At 37.9% G+C, this 20,937-nt stretch overlaps 1 protein-coding gene across 8 annotated transcripts; it reads left to right on the top strand.

Annotated features, from left to right (window-relative positions):
• The first annotated feature begins 7,196 nt into the window (after nt 1-7,196).
• On the top strand, nt 7,197-20,545 carry LOC123542892 (uncharacterized). 8 transcript variants are annotated; one of them, XM_053530920.1, is made up of 8 exons: nt 7,202-8,321; nt 9,210-9,946; nt 12,546-12,631; nt 13,084-13,158; nt 13,893-14,005; nt 15,073-15,172; nt 20,002-20,182; nt 20,287-20,545. In XM_053530920.1, exons 5-8 carry the CDS (start codon nt 13,993-13,995, stop codon nt 20,476-20,478), a joined length of 486 nt encoding a protein of 161 aa, XP_053386895.1. In that variant the 5' UTR covers nt 7,202-8,321; nt 9,210-9,946; nt 12,546-12,631; nt 13,084-13,158; nt 13,893-13,992; the 3' UTR covers nt 20,479-20,545. The 8 variants fall into 8 exon arrangements, 4 of the variants coding, with proteins under 4 accessions (XP_053386895.1, XP_053386896.1, XP_053386897.1 ...); XM_053530921.1 differs by having other exon boundaries at nt 13,086-13,158; nt 13,885-14,005; XM_053530922.1 differs by having other exon boundaries at nt 13,086-13,158; nt 13,900-14,005.
• The last annotated feature ends 392 nt before the right edge of the window (nt 20,546-20,937 follow it).

The raw sequence follows: 20,937 nt of genomic DNA on the forward strand, positions 1-20,937 counted from the left end.
TAACTCTGGTACAAAAAGTTCATGAGTTATGTCCCCCCTTTTACATAGAATTTCAGGTTAAAGTTTTCATGCACTTTCACTCTTATCTCGTGCAGTTATTACTTAATGGAATGAAATAGGTGTTCCACTTTATCACTTACATCATATTACACAAGGTCCATAACTCTGGTACAAAAAGTTCATGAGTTATGTCCCCCCTTTTACATAGAATTTCAGGTTAAAGTTTTCATGCACTTTCACTCTTACCTCAGTTATTACTAAATGGATTTGATTCAAACTTAAAATAGTTGTTCCACCCACATCATATGACACAAGATCCAGAACTCTGGTACCAATATTTCACAATTGATACCCTCGTCCTTGGAGTCACATGGTTTATGTAGACTTACATAAGGAAAATCATCTTGTACAAAACCACATGGCCTAGGGCTGTGACATTTGGTATGTACCATCGTGTAGTAGTCCTTTACCAAGATCGTTCAAATTATCTCCTTGGAGTTAAAACTGGCCCCGCCCCTCGGGGCACATGGTTTGTGAGACTTGTGTAGGGAAAAAACTTTAAGGCCCGGAGCTTAGTCTTAGTATATGGCAAGCTCCAATGGTTCTCTACCAAGATAGTTCAAATCAGGACATTGGGGTCAATATATGCCACGCCCAGGGTGTCCCTTGTTTTACATTGACTTATATAGGAAAAATCTTGTCCAGAGCCATAAGACCCATACCTTAGATATTTGGTATTTAGTATTGCCTAGTGGTCAACTAACAAATTTGTTAATACCACCCCCCCCCCCCCCCCCCCCTCACCTACAAAGTGTTGGGGGGTTATAGGAATGGTCTCCATCCGTCCATCAGTTCTTCCGTTCTTCAGGAACATATTTTGTCCGCTCTGTGTCTCCTAAACCCCTTGAATGATTTTCATGAAACTTCGGTCAAATGATCACCTCATCAAGATGATGTGCAGAACCCATGAGTCAGCCATGTCAGCTCAAGGTCAAGGCCACAACGCCGGGTCAAAGGTTTGAGCCTTCAATTTCGTGTCCGCTCTGTATCTCCTAAACCCCTTGAAGGATAATCATGAAACTTGGGTCAAATGATACCTCATCAAGACGATGTGCAGAACCCATGAGTCAGCCATGTCAGCTCATGGTCAAGGTCACAACTCGAGGTCAAAGGTTTGAGCCTTCCATTTTGTGTCCGCTCTGTATCTCCTAAACCCCTTGAAGGATTTTCATCAAACTTTGGTCAAATGATCACCTCATCAAGGCAATATGCAGAACTCATGAGTCAGCCATGTTGGCTCAAGGTCAAGGTCACAACGCCGGGTCAAAGGTTTGAGCCTTCCATTTTGTGTCCGCTCTGTATCACCTAATCCCCTTGAAGGATTCATATGAAACCTGGGCCAAATGATCACCTATCCAAGACGATGTGCAGAACTCATGAGTCAGCCATGCTGGCTCAAGGCCAAGGTCACAACTCAAGGTCAAAGGTTTTAGCCTTCCATTTTGTGTCCGCTCTATATCTTCTAAACTCTTTGAAGTAATTTTATAAAACTTGGGTGAAATGATAACCTCATCAAGACGATGTGCAGAATTGATGAATCAGTCATGTCGGCTCAAGGTCAAGGTCACAACTTGGAGTCAAAGGTTTGAGCCTTTCATTTTGTGTCCACTCTGTATCTCCTAAACCCCTTGAAGGATTTACATTAAACTTTGGTCAAATGATCACTTTATCAAGAACTCATGAGTCGGCCATGTCAACTCAAGGTCAAGGTCACAACTCAAGGTCAAAGGTTTGAGCTCTCTGTCTCCTAAACCATCATTAACCGTTTTGGTATAGGTTACTGTAACATTGACATTTGACCCCCAAACTTCAATTAACCCCAGCCCATTAAAAAAAGTAGGTCATCAACGGAACATAGATGTTAAGAATGTTGGCCGTATGTAATGACCGCTAAATAATCTGGGTTATAAACTGACAATTGGTAATCATCTCATGAAATTTGATGGTTCTTATTAAAAGTTGTTTTTGATCGGATTTTTTTTCTTAACCGCGAGGTAACTTTGACCTATTAGCATCAAGAACAACTGGAGATCCAGTTATTGACTGGAAATAGTTTTCAGATCATACCACAAAAATGAGAAAATGTTCAGATATCATAACATTTGCGTAGGTCTGTCCCTATATAGGCCCTATCCCAGTGTATGTAACTGAACGGCAACAAACATCCGTGACAGAATAAGGCTCACTAACCCTGTCCTACTTATGTCAGTATTGTATTTTTAACCTTTAGCCTGCTGGTCTCGACTGATTCTGCCTTTGCGACCAGTGTAGATCATACGTGTAGTCTGATCATGATCTGCACTGTTCGCCATTCAGTCAGTATGTTTTTGGTAGGCACCCCTTTAAACAGTTACTGGTACTGTCCAAACTGAAGGATGGACAAGTTCATAATAGAAATGTAGCAGGGTAATGGTTAACAAGCGCCAGGCCACGCAGATTTGTCCAACACTTTTAACGATGTAACTCATTGCAGACTTGGAGCGGTCGTCTGCGCATGCCCGAAAGTGATTATCAATTGTAGCGCACGGCAAAAATATGCATATTTTTGCATGTCCGCATGCATTTAGTGTACAATATGCATAAAATACTGACTAGAGGTTAGGGTTAGTATCACCATGGTTACAAAATATATACATTTAAGATATTTTCGTTCAAATTTAGTTAATCCGGTATGTACCGGAGTCTGTAATTTATACCAGCGCTCCAAGTCTGCATTGAGTCACAGTCCACTTTTAAAACACTACACAGCCGGAATTATGGCAACAACAAGTAAATATGACAGCTGCAGTGTGATCAGCGAAGAAAAAAATCTTAAATTTCGCGGCATTATTTTAAATTTTTGATAACTGTTTATCATGCGAAAACAGGAAAACACCAGGTGATAGTTCTTAAATTTTTGTAAAAGGTTTTACATTTCAACACTTATATCTCCAAGGTTTGTTTAATAAACACACTTGTTGGTAAGGCTCTATGGGTAGGGAAGTGTGTAGTATTTCTTTCTTAAATAGTATATGATGGCACCATTAACCGGGAGGTTTGAACCTCTATGTGCAGCCCGTCTGGGCGTATTAGATGCTTTAAGCACTGATATTGACAATAGGGGTAAAATGTCAAGGGGAGGGATGCAATCAGGACTGTTTATTACAATAAGGCTGTTATTATTATTATTGTCATTATTGTAACTTGATATTCTTTTCATCACATGTTAGTCTTTCCTGTCGAAACATCAAAAATTCTACTTTCCTTTACTATATAAATAAGTCAATTTGCCCAACGTTTCCAATACTATAAACGACGTCGGCGTCAAAGCTTTATTACACTAGTGTATTATCGTTTTTATTTAATGGCTTTATTACACTCCCGCGACGTCAAACATTTGATAAATTGTTATAATATAAAACTTATTATAGAGCATTATGATTACAAAAGGTTGTACCCGTCACTTCTTTTTCTTGCAGGTTCATAATACAGTGGCTGAGGTTTTTTTGGGGGAAAAAACAAAATAGATTAACTTCAATGTTATGACCAATGGTATAACCCTCTATCACTGCACATCGTAGGACATAACATTTAATGTGAAAATATATATGTAGCGGTTGTGTTTTGCTCCTTTTTGTTCCTAGGCTGTTATTTCATTTACAGCTAGCCGACCTCGCACTTGTATTAAGCCTATATAACGCATTTTTTCGTGTTTTAACATCGGCAGAATCCCGAAGGACTGGTTGGTGCCCGAGCCCGGTGGGGCGAGGGTACTGGTTATCGTGTCCCGAGGGATTCTAAAGTTGTTACAACACATTAAATGAACATGCGTTATCGCTATTCTAGCATAAAAAGAATAAATTATTCCTCAACGTCATTAAAGCGAGAACACCTGCGTTGTTCTTTAACGTTGACGTCATTTCCTTTTGAATTATCCGTTTCGGGGCAATAATGCGTTTACGCTTTGCCGCGAAATGCGCATATATAAAAAAGTTGTTTTAACAGCACTTGAGCGCGAGTATCTTTCAATTTACACATGTTTTCACTCCTGTTAAAACATTTACAACGCAGTAGGCCTATGTATGTGTGTACATTTTTTTTTATCAAGACAGGGACCTAAAGTTCTCTTTAGGTATTGCACATTTTTATCACCAGCTGCCAGTGAGTACTGGGATTGAATAGCGCGCCCGCGCGCGCGCACACACACACATGGCTATAATGTTTTATCCCTGAACGTTTGCCATTATTATAAAAGAAGAAAAAGAAGAAGAAACTATCCCTGAGAAGTGACAAGAACAACATAAAAGATTTTTTTTTCAGAGTGAAATCGCAGTATATTTCAGTGGCAAGGCACTTCAAAATATTGCCCTCAAATAAAATGTCTGGTGTCGCTGGCAAGGTTGCTCGCAGTCCAAGCTGTAAGTCTGGACCTAGAGTCGCAACACGAACAACTAAAATGGACGAATATGTTCGAATAGCACCTTTAATATAAGATTGGAAACGAATTAGTTGGCACATTCAACCAGTTTATATTTATTATCTCTCGTTTGAATTTAAATTATAGTTCAATGATACCAGTAGCCTATAGATGAATCTTGAAGAAAAGTTTTGACCCTCGATCAAGTACCAGATTGGATGATTGACTGACAAGATTGGGTAAAATTTTGGCTCTTTCAGGGGTCAATCAGGGGTCATAACTCCCGAACCTATGTCTGGATTTGACAGATTCATCATGGAATCCAAAAGATATTTTGCAAGTTTGTATGAAATCAAACCATAAATGAAGTCTCTGTATTCTACAAAGCCCTATAGCAAATTTTGGCCATTTAAGGGGCATTTATAAGTCTGGAACTCATGGTGGGATCTGGCCAGTTTTCAAAAGTAGCCTAACCAAGATATTATGCCAAGTTGTGTTAAGTTTGCAAAGTGTGGTCTCTATCGTGTTCGTAATCACGTGAGGGCGGGCGGAAGAACGGACGACGGACGAGTTTATGGCGATCACAAAAGCTCACCATAATATGTTATTATTATTACCCTAAGTTTATTGCCAATTATGTTGCTAGATCTAATGTTATATATTTAAAAGACCGACTCAAAATATTTAAAGTTTCTTGTATCTTGTCACTACGAGCTAAAAATGGGTAGAAAGCACAACCACATGTGAGTTCATACTCCATGGCAATGACTTGAATGTCGGTAAATAGAACTATTATGTCGGTATTTTATGTTTTCTGTTTATGTATGCACCAACTTTAAAAAAGTCGCGCCATGAGAAAACCAACATATAATGCGTAAACTTGCGACCAGCATGGATCAAGACCAGCAGGACCCATGTTACATTTGCTTTCAAAGCCTATGGGAATTAGAGAAACTACAGAACAGCATGGATCATCGCAGGCTGGTTTGGATTCATGCTGTCGCAAATTACTCTGTTGGTTTTCACATGGCGCGGCTCAAATAAAATTTGCATGCAGTTTGTGAGTTTGCCGCACGCGAAAGCAGGTATGACGTCACGTCCGGATAAACAAATGCGTTGAGGGTCCGCGCGTGTATTTTGTAGCTTGATTTCTATGATAAATATGCTATCTGGAAAGGTGAAAGCGATTGAAATGAATAAATTACAATCCATACTTACTAACAAAACCGACAATTTGGATTGACAACGAGAAGTAAGCGTAAAAATAGCGATAAAACTAACTGGAGTCAATCTGGGTCGCCAGACGCTCATTAAAGGTATAGCAAGAAAACGTCTCAAAACTGCCAATCTTCCACTTAAAACAAACAAATGTCACCAAAAGTTTTACCTCAACGATACGAAGAAAGGCTAGAGCTATTGAAGTGTCTAGGGCTATGGATCCTAGTCCAAATAATAAGATGTTTCAGGATATCTTTTTACTGCCACTGAGGGATGACTGCTAAAAAAATCAGTAGCAAGATAGTTTGACCCCTTGACACCTACCAGACACCTTGACCCCTAGACACCTTGTCCCCTATTTTCAATTTTTTCCCATGATGAGATGACGTGTCGTGCGCAAATCACTGACCCCTAGCTCAAAGGTCAAGGTCACAATTGGGGGTCAAAGGTCAACAGTTTTTTTCCTGTCCCGTCCATAACTCTGCCATCCATGAAGGGATTTTAATATTACTTGGCACAACTTTTCCCCGTGATGAGACGACATGTCATGCACAAAGCCCAGACCCTTAGCTCAAAGGTCAAGTTCACAATTGGAGGTCAAAGATCAATAAGGTTTTTTTCCTGTCCGATCCAGAACTCTCTCATCCATCAAGGGATTACAATATTACTTTCCATAAATGTTCCCCATGATGAGACGACATGTCATGCGCAACACCCAGTACCCTAGCTTAAACTTCAAGGTCACACTTTGAGGTCAAAGGTCAAGAGGATTTTTTTCCAGTCCAGTCTATAACTTTGTCAAGCAAAACAGGGTTTAGTTATCAATAGTGAAGACATGAATTTACATTAAGAAATTAAACTGCAGAAAAATATGCCCCTAACCACAAAAAATCTAAGGGGTCAAAGTGTCACTGAAAATAGGGGTCAAAGTGTCACTAAGGGGTCAAGGTGTCATCTTTGGTGAAAAATTTTAAGGAGTCAAGGTGTCAAACCGTCTGACATTCAAAAAATCAGATCATAAAATATGTCATCCCAAGAAGCCAAATGAGTAAGGTTGTGGATCCGTACCCCTAGACACTTCCAAAAGCTATTCGACAGTCAAACGCCTTTAAAAACTCACCATTTTCAAGGAACTGTTACACATGTTCATTTTGATGCATTTGCAATTTAGCCTGCGAGTGTTGAAATTTCACATAACTAGGTGGAACACAGTTTTCAGCAATTGTTTATTTTTATTTCTTTACAAATGACATTCATTTTCAAAGGGGGACAACTTTTCCAGAAGTACAGGACAGTATGGCAGAACATGTAATGGTCAGGTAAAATATTGGTAACGATGTTGTTCGTTTATCAAAAGTATCTGTGTTTTGGTGATGTACTCCTAAACCTTAAGGGGGAGAGATTGTTTTCCTACCAATTACTGGAACCACTTGACCTAGAACCTTGAACCTTCATAGGATGATAGGCTTATGGAGTATACAGCCCCTATTGTTTTTGGTGTCTCTTCATTAAAGGTCAAGGTCACTGGAGCCTGAAAATGGTAAACCATTTCCAATCAATAACTTGAGAACCACTTGACCAAGAATGTTCAAACTTCATAGGATGATTGGACATGTAGAATAACTAACCCTAACCCTTCTTGATTTTGGGGTGACTCTATTAAAGGTCAAGGCCACAGCAGCTAGAATATGGAAATCCATTTCCTGGCAGTAACTTGAGAACCATTTGACCTAGAACCTTCAAACTTCATAGGGTGATAGGACTTACAGAGTAAATGACCTCTATTGTTTTTGGGGTCACTCAATCAAAGGTCAACATCACAGGGGCCATCTCTCTGTCACACTTAATTTTTTTCAATAACTGGAGAACCGTTTGACCTAGAACCTTAAAACTTCATAGGGTGATAGGGCCTGTAATATTTTTAGGGTAGTAGATCAAAGGTCAATGTCACAGGGGCCTGAACATGGAAAGCTGTTGCTTATAAAAAACTAGAGAACCACCTTATTGCCTGGGGCAGGTAAAAGTGGAGTGTGGGCAAGCAAAAAATTATACTCAGTTGCCCAACAGACAAGTGAAATATTTGAAATGTTTGAAAGATCCCCAGAAATTACGCTATGGGCAAGTGCTCAACAGAGTTAAACCGATCCCTGAGGTAGAATTTTCTTACTACATAATTTCATGTTTACAAAATAACTTTCTTAAATTATGGAAAAAATACTATACAGAGATCAATATTTTCGATACAGTGTAAATAATCTGCAGAACTCGTAATGAAATTTAACGGATGCACGTCTTTAAATTCAGATAGGACATATTGTTATTCTGAGAAGGAAATCAGATAGGACATATTGTTATTCTGAGAAGGAAACTGTCTGACATTGTACCAAGGAGCAGTCAAGAAGAAAGATTTAAAAACAAATATATACACACAGTGTGTACAGCTGCTTTGCTCTGCCTTATATACAGAAGAATTTCCATTATAGACTTCTCATTAGCATCCATTTACAGATATATCAATATTGATGAACATAGAACATCAGACCTCTACCACTGGCATCCTGTACCTTCACCAGAACAGACCAGATACCTCACAAGACAGATAGTGTGTTTCCAGCAAAGCATTTTGTGGTTGTAGCTCTAATATCAGGTAACTTGTAAAGCATTTTTGTTAGATCTCCAGCACCTAATCAGGCAATCTAATATATGACTGCACTGCCAAAAAGCTTTGCCACCTCTCCTTCCTGCATTATGCTGAATGGAAACATTCTGCTGCTGAAATGCCAAGTAAGAAGGTGGTTCTGGATCAGACTGATGTGAAACCTCCAGAGCATTATGCTGAATGGAAACATTCTGCTGCTGAAATGCCAAGCAAGCAGGTGGTTTTGGGTCAGACTGATGTGAAACCTCCAGAGCATTATGCTGAATGGAAACATTCTGCTGCTGAAATGCCAAGCAGGAAGGTGGTTCTGGATCAGACTGATGTGAAACCTCCAGAGCTTTTGTCAATGTATGCAAATATACTGCACTGCACTGGTGGCAAAGGCAGATTCACTTGCTGCCAGCAGGCTAAAGGTTATAACTCAAATGGAATGTAAGGGTCAGAAAGTGCTGAAGTGTCAAGTGTCACAATAGTCCTTTCAGTAATAGCCAAATAAAGCATCAATACTCTAATTAAACACCCCTGAATATTCTAGATATATTCTGAACTTTGAATGTAGGGGTCTCCATGGCCGAGTTGTTAAGGTTGCTGACTTCAGATCACTTGCCTCACGTCGATGTTGGTTCGAGCCTCATTCAGAGCATTGAATTCATGTGAGGAAGCCATCCAGCTGGATTGCGGGAAGTCAATGGTTCTACCCAGGTGCCCGCACTTGATGAAATAATGCACAGAGGATTTTCATGCACCATCAAAGCTGGAAAGTCCACATATGATCTGTAAGTTTGTCGGTGCAACGTTAAAACCAAACAAAATAAAAAAACAAAATGAACTTTGAATGTGTTATAGGCTGGCTCATGTAGTTATTATACATTATAGCTTGGGTGGAAAGAACAATGAAGATACAGAACAGACATAAGCTAATGAGATATGATAAACTGGAAGCTCCGAGAGGATGTTATACAAAAATATGATAAGTGGACTTGATATTTTGCTAATAGGTTTTAAGCTAGTGAACAGAAAATCTAAATTCCAGTACGAGTTTAGGTCACAGGATAACAATCTGGCTTTATAGGTGCCTATTTTGGACATACTTACATGTCCAGTCATCTATAAATAAATTAAAACCACCTTGATGGTTTCCTTGAATGAAAGACGTTTGACTTCATAGAATGACTGCTGATTTTTATCATATATACTTGTCTGTGTCAGATGGACCATTCTAGGTGACAAAATTAATATAAAATATATTTTTAATATTATACTACATGTATACTACACTTGGGAAAATAAAAATAAAATGGAATGAAAGGAAATTTGTTTGTTTCACGTGTTACATCAAAATATCTTTTGGATCTTGGATGTCAGAACTTAAGTTTTTGCTTGTGACTGCTTGTAAAACTATTGTATCTGATGTTCTCTTGATGAAAGATATTCTGAACTTACACTGAAACAACCAAATATCCTGTAAATACTTTCTCAAAACATTTGTTAAATTATGTTGCTACTGTAACCTAACATGAGGAAAGTGGGGGTTTTATAAATTGTATTTTCAGGTTGTAGTGGTATTAGTACAGACACAGAAGAGAGAAGAAGGCTAAAAAACTGCAGTTCAGGTGTGAATTGTTATAGTTTGAAGGAAATATGATTGAAAAGTGATTGTATTTTGTTCTGTGTGAGTCTGCTACAGTTTTGTTAGTTCCCTACTAATTCCTAGACACATTATTAGGATCACAGACACTTTTCCATCCATCCAGCATTCTGTCAGACTCCATATTTTTGTCCTATATGTAACTTCCTAAGACATAGGCCAATTTTCAAACAACTTGGAACAAATTTTAACCATATCAAGGTGACTTTCATGTTCATAACCCAGAGTTGTGCCATGAAGTTAAAGGTTACAATAAACTGACATACATCAGTAACTTATAATATATCTTGGTGTAAATATAAGACACATTGTATAAGAGAAGTTAGTTGATAAGCCAGTAGGGTCGGTCAGTACCGTCCTGGGGGATCAGCTCTCAATAGTTATTTTTGACAAGGTAAACAAACCCAGATGTAAAAAATTGAACGATGGTAGCTTTTTATGTTTTTAGAAAATCCTGGTTAAAAGTTTTGCATGCATAAAAGTCATATAGATTTGAATTTTCTTTTACTGGATCAATTATCAACCACACTGGGTCAAGTCCCATAACTCTGTCATGTACTTTGGGCAAATTATGTCCTCTTTCCTTTAGAAAATCCTGGTTAAAGTTTTACATGCAAGTTACTCCAAAACTACTGCAGATATTGAATTGAAACTTCAAATGTGTCTTTAGGATTATAAAACTAGTTGATAGCATCCAGTCCCGTAACTCTGACCTGCATTTCGGCCAAATTATGCCCCTTTTGGACTTAGAAAATCCTGGTAAAAGTTTTGCATTCAAGTACATACAGCTAGTACTTAAAGGCATATATATTTGAAACTTATTTTTTATTTTTCCTCACTGGATCAAGTCCCATAACTCTGACATGTATTTTGGGCAAAAAAAAAGCCGACTTTTGGACTTAGAAAATCCTTGTTAATGTTTTGCATGCAAGATATCATCTCCAAAACTAATGCAGATATTGAAATTAGACTTCACATGTGTCTTCGGGGTTATAGAATTAGTTGATAGCATCAAATCCCATAACTCTGACTTGCATTTTGGCCAAATTATGTCCCGTTTAGACTTAGAAAATCCTGGTTTAAAGTTTTACATGCAAGTACATACTTACTTAAAGGCATATAGATTTGAACTGGATCAAGTCCCATAACCTTGTTGGGCTTGACATGTATTTTGGGCAAATTATGCCCCCTTTTAGACTTAGAAAATTTTGGTTAAAGTTTTGCGTGCAAGTTACTATCTGCAGAACAAATGCAGATATTTAATTGAAACTTCACATGTGCCTTCAGGGTTATAAAACTAAATGATTGCATCAAGTCCCATAACTCTGACCTACATTTTAGTCAAATTATGTCCCCTTTTGAATATAAAAGTTCTGGTTAAATTTTGCATGCAGTTACTATCTCCAAAACTAATGCAGATACTGGATTGAAACTCTATAGATATTTAACTTTGGGGTAAAATTTTCCTGCTTTTCTGGGCAACAATTTGAATAGTCGAGCCTTATGAACAGCTCTTGTTGTCTTTACTTTTAAAGCTACATACAAGCACTGATTGACCTAAAACCGTATTTAACACTTTTGCCATTAGGGTGAATCTGGGTCATTTTCAAATACATAATATTAGACCATTTACGGTCATTTTCAAATAGACCATTAGTGTTGTATAACTAAAAAATCTTAACAGAGGTGAATATCTAAAGTCTTGATCCGGAGCTTCTGTTAGTTGTCTTTGCCTTGTGTTTCCAGTACATCCAACATGTCATCAAATTTCTGTCATTTTCATTAAAACATTCAAAATGAAGAAAAACTAAAGAAAAAATACTTAGCCACTTTTTACTGTTGCATAGATTTGGATTGATGAATAATCAGACTTTTTAATAAACTGTTTTTATGCCCCCGAAAGGGAGGCATATAGTTTTTGAACCGTCTGTCGGTCTGTCAGTCTGTCCGCAATTTTCATGTCTGGTCCATATCTTTGTCATCCATGGATGGATTTTCAAATAACTTGGCATGAATGTGTACCACAGTAAGACGACGTGTCGCACGCAAGACCTAGGTCAGTAGCTCAAAGGTCAAGGTCACACTTAGACGTTAAAGGTCATTTTTCATGATAGTGCATTCGTTTCCGGTCCATATCTTTGTCATCCATGGGTGGATTTTCAAATAACTTGGCATGAATATGTACCACAGTAAGACGACTTGTCGCGCGCAAGACCCAGGTCTGTAGCTCAAAAGTCAAGTTCACACTTAGAAGTTAAAGGTCATATTTCATGATAATGCAATGATGGGCATGTCCGGTCCATATCTTTGTCATTCATGCATGGATTTTAGAATAACTACGCATGAATGTGTGGCACAGTAAGACGACGTGTCGCGCGCAAGACCCAGGTCCGTAGGTCAAAGGTCCTAAACTCTAACATCGGCCATAACTATTCATTCAAAGTGCCATCGGGGGCATGTGTCATCCTATGGAGACAGCTCTTGTTTTGCATAGAAATTATTCAAGTAAACACTTAAAAATCAATATTTTGTTACCAAAAAATAAACTTCTGTCTTGTTTTTAGAAGGATGAAAATCTGATCCGATATTTTGTTGGGAAAGGGGTAAAATTCATATGGAACTCTGAAGAAGACAAATACCAGAAACTTAGGTAGGTTGATTCTTTCATGACTTCATTAATCAGAATATGAATTTTTCAGAGAAATATACAGTGTTTTAGAAATATTTTTCACTGCAGTGCTATTTTCCTATTTGGTGTTCTAAACTAATTGAAAGTGACAACATTATATATATGACATAATGTATGTTGCTGAAAGACACGCATTTGTAATTATGCAGCTATATTAGTTAATTTTGAAATGGTGTTTACAAAGTGTTTCTGGCAATTCTAAAACCAGAGTATTTTTGGAAAGCCTAGCATACTGTTTTGCTGTTACAACATGTTGCTGTAAATCCTAAGAATATAATCTGACTGCAAACAATGGTTGTAACTAGCTCCCCAGCAACAAAATGTATTTTGTCCTTGTCCTTTGCTAAATCTGGATTTAAATGTAGATTATTATTATCCAGTTATAGATTTACTCCTCTGTTCTCATATTTCAGAGGATTAGAAGTTAACAATACATGTTCATATTTCCATGAGGCGAAAGGTTTGAGCTGCGAACACCAAAGCAAAAGGTATTATTCCTTGTCAGTTTTTATTTTGTTCTAAAGTAATAATAATAATAACGACTTTATTTTATGTGGATAACATATTTGTTTTTTAACCAGTTTTCAATATGGTCCACATTATCAAACAAAAAATACAAGATTAATTACAAAATTTACAAGTCAGAGAACAGTAATGATTGATAAATATACAGCTATACAGCTGAGAAACAAACCTGAAAAGAAAGTTTAATAATGAACAAATGTAGCATAAAACACAACAAGATAATAAAAGAAACAGCAAAGGCATGCATATATACGTATATATTACAATTTTGCTTAAACCATGAAATTACAAATTAAAATTTGTGCAGCCCGCCCGCTTAGCTCAGTAGGTAAGAGCGTTGGTTTACGGACCGCGGGGTCGCGAGTTCGATCCTCGGGCGGGGCGTATGTTCTCCGTGACTATTTGATAAACGACATTGTGTCTGAAATCATTAGTCCTCCACCTCTGATAATTCATGTGGGGAAGTTGGCAGTTACTTGCGGAGAACAGGTTTGTACTGGTACAGAATCCAGGAACACTGGTTAGGTTAACTGCCCGCCGTTACATGACTGAAATACTGTTGAAAAACGGCGTTAAACCCAAAACAAACAAACAAAAATTTGTGCTCCCAGCCTGAGAGTACTTCCATTGAAGGTATGAGTTTTTGAAATTTTGAAGTGTATCTGAATTTCGAATATATGCTGCAATAGTATTCCAGATTACAGGTCCAGAGTATGATAGGGATTTGCGAAAGAATTCTATGCGTGGTTTGGGGACAGCCAGGTTAGCATTATCTCTGGATCTAAGTTCAAGCTCACATGAATTTTGCAGGTACTGAAATTTATGTTCTCCATAATTTCTTTAAAGAACATCTATGACACCAAGCCAATTTCAACCATACCTCCCAAGAATGTTCCTTTGATTGTCACATTTCAGATTCCTTCAAATCTAAGTCAGCCTTTGAGAAGTTTTGTTGCCATGGCAACCAAAAGGAAAGGCTTTAAAATCTTTTTTGCCCAAAAACTGCTGGTAAGATTTAGAAATAAGTCCTCAGAAATGTTCCTTGGGTGACCCACTACTAAATTCTTTCAAGCTCCCACCCACATTACCCCCCAGTCTCCCAAACCACCCCAACCCATACAGAGCTTAAGATAGAAATGCATTTAAAAGACTTCTTCTCATGTACTGCTTGACAGATCTTTACCATCATGATAGGGTCCTCTCCCACATTTGTTCAAATGGGGAGGAGGTGCTATGCTCTTTTTAGGGGACCACTAAAGCTAAAAATAGAAATATCTTTTCATTAACGGCTTGATGGCTCTTCATCAGATTTTGGTCTGTAGCATCTTTATAAGGTCCTCTCTCAAGTTTGTTCAAATAGGGTCCATATCCCCTTTAGGGTCGCTAGAGCTGAAAAAAGAAGTGTTTAAATGATTTCTTCTCCTGAACTGTTTGGTGGATCTTCATGAAACTTGGTCTGTAGCATCATTATAGATCTTCTTCCAACTTTATCTAAATGGTGGCACTTGGCCCCTTTTAGGGGCTACTGGTTTATACAAAACACATTTATTACCATTTATGATTCAGTATGTCATACATATATTCAAGGTCAGCAACAGAGGTCAACTGTGGCTCTCTTATTTTTTTTTACTTTTAGTTTATTATGTTTTTAATAATAATAATAATAATAACAACTTTATTTTATGAGGCTACACATTTGGAATTTAGGCCTCAAGATACCGGTACTTGATATGTTACAGTATTTACAAAGGATGTATATACAATGTGGTAACACAGAACCTTGACATTGTCTATAATTACCACATTATCATTCCCTATACTCAAAGAACTTATTAGGCTTAAAAAAAACACAGCCAAAAATGTCTCTTCTTTTGAAGTGAAATGTTTGAAGTTCAGTTGTAATGGTAATGAGATGCAGATCTTTGTCCTACATGGTGAGGGAAACAGTGTATGGCATTTTTGGAAAACATGTAATAGGTAAGTAGATCATTAAATTTTGTATTCAGAATCATTTTTCACTAATCCAGCTGCACTAAGAAAAAAGTAAACTTAAAAAAAAAACAAGTAAAATTTTATATAAAACCAATTTTACAATTGAAGGGAGGTAACTCAATTTTGAAAAAGAACACTAAAATCCCCTTGCTAATTTGATATGTTAGTAAACTAGTTTTTAGCTTGGCAATAAAGCTGTTTCACTGACCTGTCCATAATTTACGTGACAGCTTCTGTGTCCATATCTTTGATTTAGTTAAGATTTTATATGTAAGCGGATATCACTTTTGGGAACTGATAATACTTTGCACACTTGTTCACTGTGATAATCTGACATGTGGTACTCGGGTAACGTAACTCCCTTTTGGGTTTTTAATAAGTTATGGCTGCCCACTTAGCTCAGTAGAAGAGTGCAGATCTATGTATAGTGAGGTTATAAGTTCGATCCCCAGGCTTTTTGCATGTTCTCCATGACAATTTGATAAAAGACATTGTGTCTGAAGTCATTCTTACTTCACCTCTTATTCATGTGGGGAAGTTGGCAATTTTCTTTCAGAGAACAGGTTTGTACTGGTACAGAATCCAGTTAGGTTAACTGCCCGCCATTACATAACTGAAAAACTGTTGAAGAACTGCGTTAAACCCAAAACAAACACACAAACACATACATGTAAGTAACTTATGCTTTTTAAGTTTTAGCTCAACTATACAAAGTATAAAGAGAGCTATCCCACTTTACCTGGTGTCAGCGTCTTTCAGCGTCCCCACCTTGGTTAAAGCTTTTTAGCTCACCTGAGCACAAAGTCCATTGTCAACAATTTGACTGTTAACACTCTAGAGGTCACATTTTTGGCCCAACCTTAATGAAACTTGGTCAGAATGTTACCCTCAATAAAATCTTGGAGGAGTTTGATATTGGGTCATCTGGGGTCAAAAACTAGGTCTCCAGGTCAAATCGAAGGAAAAGTTTGTTAACACTCTAGAGGTCACAATTTTGGCCCAATCTTAATGAAACTTGATCAGAGTGTTATCCTCAATAAAGTCTTGGACAAGTTCGATATTGGGTCATCTGGGATCAAAAACTAGGTCACCAGGTCAGATCAAATGAAAAGCTTGTTAATACTGTAGAGGCCGCATTTATGACTGTATCTCCATGAAACTTGGTCAGAATGTTAATATTGATGATTTTAAGGTCCAATTTGAATCTGGGTCATGTAGGATCAAAAACTAGGTCACCCGGTCAAATCAAAGGAAAAGCTAGTTTACACTGTAGAGGACACATTTATGACCATATCTTAATGAAACTTGGTCAAAATGTTAAACCTGATGATCTATAGCTCAAGTTCAAATCTGGGTTAGGTGGGTTCAAAAACTAGGTCACCAGATCAAATCAAAGGAAAAGCTTGTTAACACTCTAGAGGCCATATTTATGACTGTATCTTCATGAAACTTAGTCAGAATGTTAAACTTGATGATCTTTAAGTTTAGGACAAGTTCGAATCTGGGTCATGTTGGGTCAAAAACTAGGTCACCGGGTCAAATTAAAAGAAAAGCTAGTTAACACTCTAGAGGCCATATTTATGACCATATCTTAATGAAACTTGGTCAGAATGTTAATCTTGATGATCTTTAGATCAATAGGTCAGGAGAGCGATACAGGGCCTTCATGGCCCTCTTGTTTACTCTTTCTCTTTTTATGCTCCCGAATGGACGCATATTAGTTTTCAACTGTCCTTCTGTTCGTTCGTTTGTCACAATGTTAACTTTTTGCATGAAGGCACTTTACTCGCGAACCACTGCACCCAGGACCTTCAAACTTCACGTGCTGATAGTACTTATTGAGTACACAACCCCTACTGTCTTTGGGGTCACCAGGTCAAAGGTCAAGGTCATAGGGGCCCATGTTAACTTTTTGCATGAAGGTATTTTACCCGCTAACCACTGCACCCAGGACCTTCAAACTTCACTTGCTGATAGTACTTATTGAGTACACGACCCCTACAGACTTTGGGGTCACCGGGTTAAAGGTCAAGGTCACAGGGGCCAATGTTAACTTTTTGCATGAAGGCACTTTACTCGTGAACCACTGCACCCAGGACCTTCAAACTTCACATGCTGATAGTACTTATAGAGTACACGACCCCTACTGACTTTGGGGTCACCAGGTCAAAGGTCAAGGTCACAGGGGCCAATGTTAACTTTTTGCATGAAGGTACTTTACCCGCGAGCCACTGCACCCAGGACCTTCAAACTTCACTTGCTGATAGTATTTATTGAGTACACGACCCCTACTGACTTTGGGGTCACCAAGTTAAAGGTCAAGGTCACAGGGGCCAATGTTAACATTTTGCCTGAAGGCACTTTACTCGTGAACCACTGCACCCAGGACCTTCAAACTTCATGTGCTGATAGTCCTTATTGAGTACACAACACCTATTGACTTTGGGGTCAAAGGTCAAGGCGCTGCGGGGGCATTTGTCACCATTAGTGACAGCTCTTGTTTCATCATATCTCTGTAATTACTTGATGGATTTGATTCAAACTTTAAATAGTTATTCCTCATCGTCACCCACATCATCTGACATAGGGCCATAACTCTTGCATCAATATTTCATGATTTCCACTTAGATTTTCAGGTTAAAGGTTTGATGCACTTTCACTTTATCTCTGTTATTACTGAATGGATTTGATTCATACTTAAAATAATTGTTTAATGTCATCACCCACATCATATGACACAAGGTGCATAACTCTGGCACCAATTTTTCATGAATTATGCCCCCTTTTTCCTAAGAATTTCAGGTTAAAGTTGTGCTGCACTTTCACTCTATCTCTGTTATTACTAAATGGATTTGAGTCATACTTTAAGTAATTGTTCAACATCATCACCCACATCATATGACACAAGGTTCATAACTCTAGCACCAATGTTTCATGAATTATTCCCCCTTTTTACTTAGAATTTCAGGTTAAAGTTTTGATGCAGTTTTACTCTATCTCTGTTATTACTGAATGGATTTGATTCGTACTTGAAGTAGTTGTTCAACATCATCACCCAAATCATATGACACAAGGTGTATAACTCTTGCACCCAATTCCCGCTTTGACAGTGGTCTTCACCTGTTCAAAGGAAGCTATTTCACCAGTTTTAAGAACTGGCCAAGTAGTCTTAATGAAGAATTAGGTAGCTCTATCATCTAAAAAAAAGAAGTTTTTTTTACAAACATTTACTAATAACTTCCTGTTTTTTATATCAGAGTATTGTCTTAATTATCAAATACTTTAATCTTAATTCAAATTAAAAGAGAAAAAGTGTTGTTGTCAGTGCAAACACATGCTGATGAAATGCAAACATAGGCCTACTGTATTTTTTTAAATTTTAGAAGATTTTGCTGACATGGAGCTGGTGGACATAGCTCAGAGTTGTGAGCCTGCTCTCAAGGCATATAATAGCGATTTGGCGGTTGAATCCATAGAATTAGAGTGGATCAATTTACCACAGGTAATATCACTTATGTACACACATATTATAATATAAAATGATAATCCAGTAAGTCTTCAGCTGTATTATAATAATTGTATTAAATGTATTTTTGTTAGCTCCCCTGTCACATAGTGACATGGTGAGCTTTCATGATTACCCTTCGTCTGTTGTCCGTCACCAGTCCGTCCGTCTGTGCATCAACATTTTCTTGTCTGCACGATACTGGTTTCATTTATGATTTTATTTGAACCAAACTTGCACACAACTTGTATCACCATAAGATCTTGGTTCCTTTCTTGAACTGGCCAGATTCCTTTATGGGTTCCAAAATTAGCTACTTTGACCTTGTCTGCACAATAGCAGCTTTATTTATGATTTTATTTTTTACCAAACTTGCACACAACTTGTATCACCATAAGATCTTGGCTCCTTTCTTGAAGTGGCCAGATTCCATTATGTGTTCCAGATCGAAGGCCCCTGAAAGGGCCAGAATTAGCTATTTTGACCTTCAATAGCAGCTTCATTTATGATTTGAATTTAATCAGTCTTGTACAAAACGTGTGTCACCATAAGATCTCGTTTCCTTTCTTGAACCAGCCAGATCCCATAATGGGTTCCAGAGTTATGGCCCCTGAAAGGGCCAAAATTAGCTATTTTGACTTTGTCTGTGCAATAGCAGCTTCATTTATGATTTGATTAAACCAAACTTGCACACAACATGTATCACCATAAGATCTTGATTCCTTGTTATACCCCCAAAGGGACGTATTATGTTATCGCCTCGGTGTCCGTCTGTCTGTTGGTTAGTATTTTCCCTTCCATATTGTAACTGTTGAACCCCTTAAAGGATTTCAAAGAAACCTGACACAAATGTTCATCTCATCGAAACGATGTGCAGAGCACCAGAGCACATGTTTCGGATGGCTCACTTCAAGGTCAAGGTCACACTTAGGGGTCAATCATAATTCTTTTGATTGATCTTGACTATGATTTTTTGACCTTCTTCTCCTTAAGTGCAATGATAATAGGTGAGCGATATAAGGCCATTATGGCCCTCTTGTTGTTGTTTTTTTTTTCAGCAGAAAAGTTGATGCCATTGCAAAACTGACCTGGCAAGACCTGTAGGACTGTATGCAGCCCAAATATCCAAACCTGTTCACCTTAATTGAATTCTGTTAACTCTCCATTCTGGCTCTAGGGATGCAGAGCTAGGATTCTCAGGGTATTTCAGTGTTTAAAGTTCTTTCATTCTTAATCATTATTAGTTGAAATAGTCCTAGTCTTCTTTTATTGCACTTAGATAAAATTGTTTTATTTTCTCTATTTTTAGGATGAAAATTACAGAAAATGACTGGAGGTCTTTGCTTAGTTCTAGCTCTCTGAGTGATTTGATGTTAATCCACTCAGAGACTGAGTCTATTGAGAAGTTTGGTCCATTGGATTCAATATTATTATGGAATTCCAGTGGTAGTAGGGCTAGGAGACCATTCTGCAATGATAAAAAAGTAAAGGTAAAGAAATTTACACTATCCTCATGCAGCCACTGAATATTGTATGTAATTTTCTGACACAATGGAATAACCATCTAATAATTAATACTGTCTTTTTATTACAGCCTGTCAAATTCACCAATCGCAGTCTCAGTATAGACACAGATGATGTGTTTCTAATTGCCGAAGAACTTGACGTGGCTAGGGAAGGTGTATGTGATGATGATGGTGACAATGACGACAATGCCGCTGATGATGAGGACTACTTGCACAGACAAGACCTCATTGTTGTCAAAACAGAGCTTATAGACTTATGATGGACCTTGTTGAAAAATAATTACTCAAAATATGTAATAATACTTGAGTAAAGTTGAATAATATGACTGAAGTAGGCAGTAGGATCACCTGAAATCTTGTCGGACCAGCAGTTTGCAAAAGCTGCTGGTCCTTTGGGCCACCACATAAAAAAAGTCAGTGTCTAGCCCTGAACTTGTCGATGACTTAGCATAACCGGCTGAACAGATTATGGCACCATTACCTAGTATTTGATGTAGTGTACCATTGAGAGCATTTGTCCATTCAGCATTGGGTTATGTGGGACCTTTCATTACAGTCCAAGATCGAGGAAAACAGCCTGAAATAAGATATTTATGTCTGTTCACTTGTCTGAACACATGGGCTGTTCATCTTGAAATCTCATTTGGAATAGATACTGATGCATTTCTAAATTCGTTTTATCAATTTGCTGGTCGTAGAGGTCTTCCAGGGACAGTTCT

The sequence above is a fragment of the Mercenaria mercenaria genome, chromosome 19, assembly GCF_021730395.1.
Source record: "Mercenaria mercenaria strain notata chromosome 19, MADL_Memer_1, whole genome shotgun sequence".
Lineage (NCBI taxonomy): Eukaryota > Metazoa > Mollusca > Bivalvia > Venerida > Veneridae > Mercenaria > Mercenaria mercenaria.